Source organism: Nyctereutes procyonoides, unplaced genomic scaffold, assembly GCF_905146905.1.
Source record: "Nyctereutes procyonoides isolate TBG_1078 unplaced genomic scaffold, NYPRO_anot_genome, whole genome shotgun sequence".
Classification (NCBI taxonomy): domain Eukaryota; kingdom Metazoa; phylum Chordata; class Mammalia; order Carnivora; family Canidae; genus Nyctereutes; species Nyctereutes procyonoides.
Genome location: NW_026575130.1, coordinates 8,232,950 through 8,243,229, shown reverse-complemented (window position 1 = coordinate 8,243,229; position 10,280 = coordinate 8,232,950). Strand labels below are relative to the sequence as shown.

At 39.4% G+C, this 10,280-nt stretch overlaps 1 protein-coding gene across 2 annotated transcripts in view; it reads right to left on the bottom strand.

Moving 5' to 3' along the window:
* Positions 1 to 712: 712 nt before the first annotated feature.
* Positions 713 to 10,280, bottom strand: part of ELOVL6 (ELOVL fatty acid elongase 6) — a 136,172-nt gene continuing 126,604 nt past the window's right edge. For both annotated transcript variants that reach the window (XM_055342368.1, XM_055342367.1), the window contains exons 4-5: positions 10,073 to 10,224; positions 713 to 3,120 (exon numbers count right to left, since the gene is read on the bottom strand). In XM_055342368.1, coding sequence (XP_055198343.1) covers positions 2,696 to 3,120; positions 10,073 to 10,224 — 577 coding nt within the window. In that variant the 3' untranslated portion in view covers positions 713 to 2,695. The remainder of the gene's footprint in view (positions 3,121 to 10,072; positions 10,225 to 10,280) is intronic.

Genomic DNA, 10,280 nt, shown 5'->3' with positions numbered 1-10,280 from the left:
GTTAAAAACACTGTATTAAACCTGTAATACCAGAATTTTTTAAAGTGTTTTTCTCTCCTCCCATGAGAAAGGTTGGAAAAGCCTTTAAATATATGTAGCCAATTTAAAAACTATTTATTAGACATTCAACTTGTAAACAAAAATTCTGAGTTCTCTCACAGATGAACATAAGTATGAATCTGTATCAAGATAAAAGTGCTTTGGAAGCATTATTTAGAGTCTATTTAAGGTCTATGCTCATTTCCTCTTATTCTAACCACATTAAAGGATCAATGATTAATCAATGGATTCAGTGATTAAATTAAATTAACCAGATAAGCTTGAACTGGTCCTTCAATTAAACTCAAGTCAGCTGTTATTTGGCCTTTTCCTCATTGGAATTATTCTGCTCATTTTCTTATATAAGAAAAAAAGCTTATTGCACAGTATCTGTCTTTTCAAAGCTCAAAAACATTATTTGCATCCTAAGAACCTAGTAGTTGGTATAGCAGTATTTATCTTTTTAGCTTGTGTCAGTTTTTGCCCTAATAATCACAACACATCCCTCCATCAATTGCTTCACATCTATGAACCAATGTCAAGACATCACAGACTGTCCAAAAAGTTTAACACGGATGTGACAATTTCCCATCCCTGCAAAGCCCCACCCCCACCCTGGGGTCTATCAGTCATGACCTGGTTTGCATGGATTCTTTGTTCATCGTTCAAACCATTCACACAGAATGGGATAAAACTTTATTCTTTTAAATTCCACACATAAACAAGATGCTGAGAAAGCCCTTGTCATCTCTGACAGAGAAGTGGAGCAGCTCTGTTTCATGAATGACAACACAATTAAAGCTAAAATAATATAAAAATAATCTGAAAAAAATCCCTTTTACTGTACACTCTCAAATAAAGCAAGAAAGATAAACAACGGTTTTCTTTTTCTGCTAGCCAGGAAATGTGTTCCTATTCATTTGGGCTTTGAAGTTGAGTGTACCCCACATCCGCGTGCATGTATGTGTGGTGATGCATATATAATCTATGCAGTGTAGCCGCTAATCGTTTCATCTAGTTTGTCTAATCATGAAGCTACTTAACCAATTAGAATACTAGCATATCACATTGAACAATTTTACATAATTGCTTCTTTGAAATACTAGGAATGTTTACACATTTATTTGGCTTGTAAAGGACTGTATTACAGATAATATTATATTATCTAGCTTTCTTTTCTTTCTTTCTTTTTTAAAGAATATGGCTCTTAATAAATTGATTTTCTGAGTTCCAGAGCAGAAGTCCCTTTTAAAAAAATTTCTGAAGCTGACTTGAAGCAAGAAGATCTTCTGATTTGGCCAAAAATATGATGAGTATTTTATATCATTTAAAATTTGAAGGATAAGTCTATAGGGGGCCCTTTGTTGTCAACTGTTCCAGCCAAACTTGCCATGAAGCGTTTGTTGAAGTATCTCCACTTGACCAGCAGAGGGCACTTTACACACCTCTGCATTGCTCGGGGAGCAAATGCAGATGATGCGGAAACACAGTGTTCACCCAATATCAGGAAGAGCCCTGCAGATTTCTTTTTGAGATTCACAAAAATATAGAAAATATGGACTGTACAACAGGGTTTCATTTGGGAAGTCATGAGTGTGTATGTGAAGACAAATAGAGAGGGGGTATACAGAGTGTGTCTGTCGGATTGATTGGCTCCCTTCTTTCCCCACTCTCCTTTTCCCAGCTCAAGAACAGTATGGGGCTGGTCCTTTTTACAGGTGGTACAGAATCCATTTTCAAATCATTTGGTTGAGTTTTAACTTTTCTATTTTGTATTTACTCTTCTGTTCAAAAGCCTGGGGCAACTGAACCAAGGAAAATTCTTTACAGCTCATTTCAGAGTAGAAATTACAGTGAAATTATCAGGAATGCTCTGAGCTGGAGCCACCCCTTTAGGACCTGGTCTGCACTGTTTCCATCCTCCCAGAGAGAACCCTGGAAAAATATCATGCCCGTTTGGTGCTGGCAAACTGGCTAGCCCGAGACTGTGTTAGGAAGGGAGAAAACACCAGTCCATCTCTTAGCTTTAATACAATTGTTTACATCCGTTTTCACGAGAGGTGATTAAGACGTCTTTTCTCACGAGGGGCTACAGCTACTAACCTCTCTTAAAAAGGCTTTAATTTTTGCAAAAGCATTATGGTTCTAGATATCCACCCTGTGTCTCTTCCATTTGGATCTGTTCTATTGGCTCCAGCTTAGTGTCAACAAAGATTAGAAAGGATTGTGTGGGTATGTGCTCGCACAGTTGCTTAGGCAAACTTCTTTCATTCTTAGAGAAATAGAACACTTAGTACATGTTTTCCCCATAGTGTTAATAGCTTTTGTTTACCTTCTAGTTCTTTCTCTCTGTGCCTCTGGTTCACTTTTGTTCTCCTTTGTCCTAGAGCTGACAGGTAAGGAGGGAATGGGGTTTCCCCAGCAGCAGTCCTTTGAGACGGAGGTGTCCTCAGTGAGTCCTCACCCAAAAAGGATCATAAAACTTACTGGGTTAAGTCAACCTTATTATCCCTAAGCTGCCTTGGGTTTTGTGTCTGCTCATGTGTTTTGTTTTGTTTTGTTTTAGCTGCACCATATGTGATTCCTTGTGCCATTTTCTTTTGTCTATTGTTTTTCTTGATGACCCTGAGCTATGGCTTCCTCCTCAGTTCCAACACTATTCAGCCTTCGTTGTTTTCCTCCTCTTGCCGATGTAGGCCTCAAAGAAGAAGTGACAGAAGAGCACAAGGTAGCTGAGGTACATGAGTGAGGACCAGAAGATGTTCTGAAAGTGAGAGTGACACTGGTCATGCTGCATCCAGTAGAAGACCAGGTAGTTAATGACACAGCCCATCAGCATCTGAGTGATCTGGGACAAGGTGATGAACATGGCAAACTTCCGGGAAACTCGGAAGCCTGCTGCTCGCAAGGCATAGTAAGAGTACATCACGGCGTGCACGCCGTAGTTCATGGTCATGAACCAACCACCCCCGGCTACCATGTCCTTGTAGGAGTACCAGGAGTACAGGAGCACAGTGATGTGGTGGTACCAGTGCAGGAAGATCAGCTTTTGCTTCCTCAGAATAATGAATATTGTATCTCCTGAAAGACAAAGAAGGGAAAAGACGTACGTGAGCCCCTCGGCCGTGACATAACGATAATTCATCTTTCCACGATGAGGTAGACAGCTTGAACTAGTCCTTGACAGTGAGATGGGCTGGCTTAGAATCCTGGACTGATGTCTACTCGCTCTGTGGGCTTGGGCAAGCTACTTATCCTCACTGTTTTCCAGTTTCCGTAAAATGGAGGGAACAACAGTAGCTTGGAATTGTCTGAAGACTAAGATAAGCAGTGTGCCATCTTGGCCCGTGGAAAAAACACAGTAGATGTGACTTTTAGAAAGATGGCTTTACACAAAATCTTATCGGTCTTTGATCTAGAAGGGACATTAGCAATCACGTTACCCGATTTCTAACTCGACAATAAGGTTTAGGAAATATTAGCTGGAAGACTCAAGTGACCTCTCTCAGATCATCCGTCAATAAAGAGAAACAGATTAGAATTCAAGTGCCCAGCAAAAGGTTCACAGGCCGCTCTAGAGTCTCTTTCTTTGGTATATGGTGAAAGCTACCCCTAAAAAACCTATCTGTGTGAGCGCCCTGTAAAAGGTGAAGCCTCGGCAGACACTTGGCAGTCAGAAAAGTGAAATTGAAACAAAAGGCAAAAATAGAAAAAGAGAAGAAAAGTCACCTTCTACCATATTTGCTGAAGATAGTAACCTGAGTATTTCATACCAATGAATCGAGTGATAAGAACTGAGAATGACACATTTTTGTGAAGTTAACTGTGAGAAAGCTTTCCAGAATCTTTATTAACAATGTCCTTTTGAAGAAAAAGACCACCATTTCTCAGGTAGGAAATTTATGTTATAGAAGCTAGAATTATGCTCAGGTAGGTAGATGCTATTTATATGTAATGAGTATCTAAAAAGCCTTAGGGATATAAAAAAATATACTGTAGAACACTTACGTACAAATGGATGAAGAAAAAGCAAAGTAACACATGTACACAATTCCATTAATGAGTATGAAAAAAGGAAGAGACATGGGGGACAAAATAGGACTTATGCTCCATTATCTTTGCTATCTCTGTGTTCTTCTCAGGTATGGGAAAACCCAATCTCCTTCAGGACCTTTGGTGAAATCACACTTAATTCGTTTCTGTACAACAAGGAGAGCTAGCAGGCCCCTCTTCTCATTCTGAAATCTAATTAAACACAAAGGGAATTAGTACTTATCCTTGTCTTATCCCTCATACTTCATGGATGCCCCAAAACATTTGGCACTAGGAAAGGTCAAGGAGTGCGAGGCCTCGGGAAGTGTTTTAAAGTTCTGATGGACATTGTTGGAATAACACAGGTGGTACCCCATTCCATTCAGCAGGAGCTATTTGTTTCTCTACTGAATCATTAAACATTATTACTTCATATTTGTTTAAAACAGAAAAGGAGAGCTACCACCAGCTGCTGCATTTCCAAACATGTTTGTTATAAAATTTCCTCTGAATTCCTTTTCCCCCTTGTGAGATGCCTGACATATTATGCCTATAAATGTCAGACAGACTGATCATGATTGATGGTGATAGTAACTCTGACTTGTGTACGTCAGGGACACAACTGGTATCAGGAGACCTTCTTAGTGTTCAACTGTGCTATTTTTGTGTGCCTGTCAAAGAGCCACCATTTCTGTGTAATTACTACTCTGTGCCTCCCTTTGCTCAGTAAACTATAATGTAGACACAATTATTTCAGCCTACTTTTGTTCACAGTGGAAAGAAGGTAGAAGTCCAAGGAATTACACGATATGAAACAAATTCAGTCATTCATAATTGAGAAGATATTTTTTATGAGCCTCTAAGCATGAATGAAATGTATAAGCCACACAATATCCACATGCATTGTATTAAGTTATCTGCTATAGAGAAATAAGTCTCTTATCCTTTCTAATTATTTAGATTTAATTTTACCTCAATCATCACCCTTACATTAAAACTTTATTGTCTAAAGAACAATTTGAGTGTGAGGAGAGTAATAGGGAACAAAAGACACACCTATTAGAATGGGCTAACCTGGAATGAAAAGTGTAACCTATAATGCTGGTATTGAAACTTGTATTGTGTTTTTCCTGTCGGCCTGAGTAGGCGGTCTCAGATCTCACGAAGAGGGGGCATGAATGAGACACATTAGGCCTTTCCATTTAATATGAGGGAGCTGGAGGTGAAGGACATGTCATGGCATCATTTTTTTTAAAGATTTATTATTTTGGGGGAAAGAGAAAGAGTAAGGGGGGGTAGGGGTAGAAGGAGAGGGAAAGAGAAACTCAAGCAGACTCATGCTGAGCACAGATACTGACATATGGTTTGATCTCACAACCCTGAGATCATTACCTGTGCTGAAACTAAGAGTTGGACACTTAATCAACTGAGCCACCTAGGGGCCCCGATGTTATAAGATCTTTAAAACATGAGATCTTTGAGTTCCTTTAAGAATTTTTTTCTGGAACAGACATATAGGATGGCAGGTGGAGTAATGAAGAGGAGTATTTTTCAATAATGGCCCTAGAGCCTTTCAGGACAACTATTCCAATGCCATATCAAGGTTACTGTCCCCAAGAAGGCTGTTGATGTAGGGAATAGTAGTTTCCACTGGGTAAGGGAAGGGGAGACTGGTGAGGTTCCAGAAGGGCCTCTTAAGACCTCCTATGTTGTTTTTGTTGTTTGTTGTTGTTTTTAATATTGCAGCTGAGATGCATCAGTCACACAACCCTGGAAGTTATACATTATTTTTCTTCTGGGGAAACTGCATAATATTGCACTTGATTTGTCATGAGCCAGTCATACCAAGATATGTATTTACAGGCCTGCCAAAAGCTACTAAACGACCTAGAAATGCAAACCAAAGATAGGGACTGTGTATTTGATGTTGGCCAACCAATCTTTCTTGGTCAAAGGTCTGGTTGGCATTATGGGAAGAATGTTGATCAACAATAAGCAGTGGGACTTTTGACTCTTGAACGATTCGGCCACGTCACGTATTTTAGTGACCGCTGGTTCATGTTTTCTTTACCCCGGTCTCTCTAACTTTTGATTCAGCCTTTTTCGGCCAAGAGCCAGTGGGCAGGGAGAACATGGTATTCGCAGTCCAAGTGTCCCTCTTAAACTATGTACCTCTAGTCCATGTCCCTGTTAAGTACAGATGTCTGTGCCACTTTGGAGAAGACAATCAGCATTTAGAAATCCCCAGGGCACTCACAGTAACCAAGAGGCGGGGGAACCCACTATGTGTGGTTTGTCATAGATGGCTGTGCCCCTCTTCGCAGAGTTAGCTGGAGCTCTGCTGAGTCAGAGTTTCAAAAACAATGACAAGCTCAACTGAGCAAGGACCTAGACTCAGAGCAGATGTTTCCAAGTATTAACAAAAGCAAATCTCAGCAGGTTTTAATATGATTCAAACAGTAGGCGCGCAAAGATTTTGGCACACAAAGCAGGTTGGTGGTTCTCTTCTCATTTGTTCTAATGGATCGTAACTCTATAATTCACTGAAATGAGCTCATTGTTTTCTGCTGAAACAGAAAGCCCTTCTTGCTATTAAAGAGTTCAGTGAAGGAGGAATGGTGATAGTGTTTTATGGGTAGTGTCAGTGGAGAAGATGAAAAAGTGCTAGAGAAGCATGATGGTGTGGATTGTGCAATAATGCAAGTGTTCTTAATAACACAATCCTGTACACTTAGAAATGGTAAACGTTATGTGTATTTTGTCTGCCCCCCCTCCCACAAAAAAGTATAGTGAAAACTACAGGCATGCAGATTTTGGTGGGAAAATAGAGTTTTGGTATTGAACACAGAACAACTATTCCTTCTCACGAGAACCTTCTCTTTCTGCTGTACAGAAGGGAGTCTAGAATCTTAGAGTATTATAAAACAGAACTTAGGACCTAAAAATAAGAAAAGTTCTCAATAATCCAAGTGGGTAGATCTTTCTTAATTAAATAGTAGCAGCAATGTCTTCTAGGAGTGAAAAGACTGAAAAGGGATTTAACTTCCAAAATGAACAAAAAGGCATCCAAGAAAATGTGTTCGCTAAGTTAGGGCTAGGGGCTGGTTATCTCTGAAGCACTCAAATGGCCTTGATTTTTGGATCTATTTTGATTCAGCGGTTTAGTTTGGGAATGCCATTGTCAATAAGCTCCAGAATACTTGAAAGAAAATAGGCATATCTTAAAATTGAAGAAAGGGTACTCTGACCATGAAAATACCTCTAAAATGAATCTGAAACCACATAAAGAATATCACTAGCTTCATTAAAGAACTAGATCAAGTTTAGGATTTTATTTTTTTTCCAACTCTTTAGCTCATTGTCAACATTTCAATCCTTTCATTTTAACGGTGAAGAAATGGATTGTTTGATATCCAACCTACAAACCACTATGGTGAGTGAGGCTTCTTAGGGAAAGGGATTATCAGAATAATGGCACAAGGGACCACAGAACAGTTCCTTCTGGGCTCAAGAGGGAATAGAATTGTGTTCAACTATAATAACATTGGGGCAGAAAGGAGTGGCATGTCTGGATCTTGATTAAATTAAGACGGGTGATTAATTAGCAGGATCCAGACCAACACTCTAACAAGACAGAGGACAACAGCCCAAGTATCTCTAAGGGTTTCACTAATGGCTTATATCTGGAAATCCTAACTCTGTCCGCCATCCTAAAACTTTGATGTCAATCTGGAACAGAAGATAGGACAGACAGTACAGGTCTACTCATGTCTTTGAAGAAAAATGACCACTATGAATAGGTTGAGGTGGCTCTTCAAAAAATCATTCTAAAGGTAAAAGGGATTATTTTAGTTTCAAGTCCCTCAAATACAACTGGATGAAATTCAGAGCACAGACAAGCAGCCTTTGCAAGGAAAAGGATTTCTAGAAGCAAAGAATGAGAGGTTCCTCTTTTGCGATTTAAGGTGTTAAGGGCCAAAAGCAGAGAGGCACCATTGCTAATTTTTTTCAAAACTGTTGACAGTAGTAACGTAGAAATTGTGAAAGTGTTCAGTGGCGGCCTGTAGGGGGAGTCACATGTTTCATGCCTTTATTGTATTCATGCATCTGTAGTCAGTACTGTATCAAAAAAGATGAGGAGTATAATAAAGATACTTATTATACAGCAAAAATTAAAAGTCAGAGAGAGGTGATATTTCTCATAGTGAATAATTCTCAAACATTAATAATGCATGAATTTTAAAGAAAATGTCATAAAACCCCAATAGAATACATGAGAATACATGCTCACATTCTCAGACCAACAGTTTGAGAAAAAGTAATCTGATTCAGAAACGCTATGAATCTAAAGAATCATTATGAAAGAAATATATCTGGCAAGACTATCTTTTGTTCCATCTATAAATGAAAACACAGAATTTAAATGTTCCCATAGAATTCTGAAATTCCTAAAAACACATCTGTCTTAGGCACTGTCTGTAGCTCCAAGTTTAAAAAACATTTTTCTAGCCTAAAATTTGGCAGCTTGTGCTCTCAATTCAAATAGGAAAAATAGCCTCCTGGGGCCTGGCTCATACAATTCATATCCTAAATTTTTTTTAGAGGAATTAGACATTCCATCCTAGCCCCTATTAAATGCCTATTGTAGGGGTTTAAATATGTTAAGTGAATGAATGACTACATCCTTACAAATGCATTTCAATCTAAGTCTGCTTTCATGGGCTGTGTGTGTGCACACGTGCACACACAACAGTGATCTAGTTATTTTGGACTGTAGAGGAACCATTTCCATACCCTTGCTCCTCTTAGCAAAGGTTTTCCGAAGTCTTCCTCTGCTGCTCTTCCCTTGACTTTGACTTGGGAAAACAATGGTCAAACCAACTGCCTGCTCTTTGTAGGCAGCAGGTGTACAGCAGCTGGTAGAAAGTGGATAGGTTGCCAACCTACATATCGGAGAAATGTCATATCCTTTGTGAACTGACACAGGACATGAACTAAAGATACCTTATAAAGAAAGACTGTGGATAGTTTGTATTGTATGTGGCTTATAAGGAAAGTACAACCTCTAACCCCCTTTTTAGGAGAAAGAGGAGAGGGAACACAATCTATAAGTCTTTTGAACTAAATAATACAATTCTTAATTCCCAATAAAAAATTTAAAAACTCAGAGAATCAATAGGTGTTCCCTAAGGATATATACGAGTTTGTGAGATGCCGGCCAGTACTGCTCATGAATGAACCCAGAGTTTATGATCACCAGCAGATCCCTTTCTCCAGCAGTAAAGATGTTTTCCTGGTGAACCACATTCATATCACATCCCTGCCACTAATTTGCCACTGTTTGCATGAACCTGAACCACACTCATATTCAAAACCATTAAAGGGCTAAAGGAAAAACCTTAGGAATCTATGTACATAGCCAGGATTTTTTATTCAGTTCTAGAAGGAGAGCCATACTCCTCTTCTCCAAGGCCCATCTCTTCGATGATTCAAATCAAACAACACCAGAAACCAGCCCTTAGCATTTGTTAATTAGAACATGAGGACACCCAAACGGAAAGCCTAGTCTCCTGGTCTGAATCCTAAGGCTGGGGTGAAAGACTGTTTCCACGTGGGACTGGGAGAGAGCTGCATTGCGAATGAATTCTCCTCCATATTCTCATTTTAGCACAGCCGTTGGTGTGCCGGACAGAAGGGACTGTGTAGATTATATATGCCCCTGGAAGGGTATTTTCAGTAGTGCCTGGATGTCCACACGCTTCTGTAAACTATTTTGCTCTTTATATACACGATGTACAACTGTCAAGACGGAGAGGAGGAGAGGAGAGAAAAAGACTGTGAAAAAGTTAATCAAGCACTGAAATTCATTAATTATAACTTTCCTGCAACCAACAACACGGGACCTTCAAATTGTTTCTTTGTTCCTTTCAAAATAAATACCATGGGTGTGTAGCAACCAAGGGGGGCAGGGGGTGGAAACGGAAGGAGAGAAGACACTCACCTAGTTCGGGTGCTTTGCTTAGCACAAATGCATAAGCCCAGAATTTGCTGACAGGTCCATTGTAAAAACTCTGGTCACAAACTGACTGCTTCAGGCCTTTGGTCATCAGAATGTACACCATATAAGCACCAGTTCGAAGAGCACCGAATATACTTCATAATGAAAAGAGAAAAGAAACAACATTCAGGAAAAAAATTTCATTTCTGAC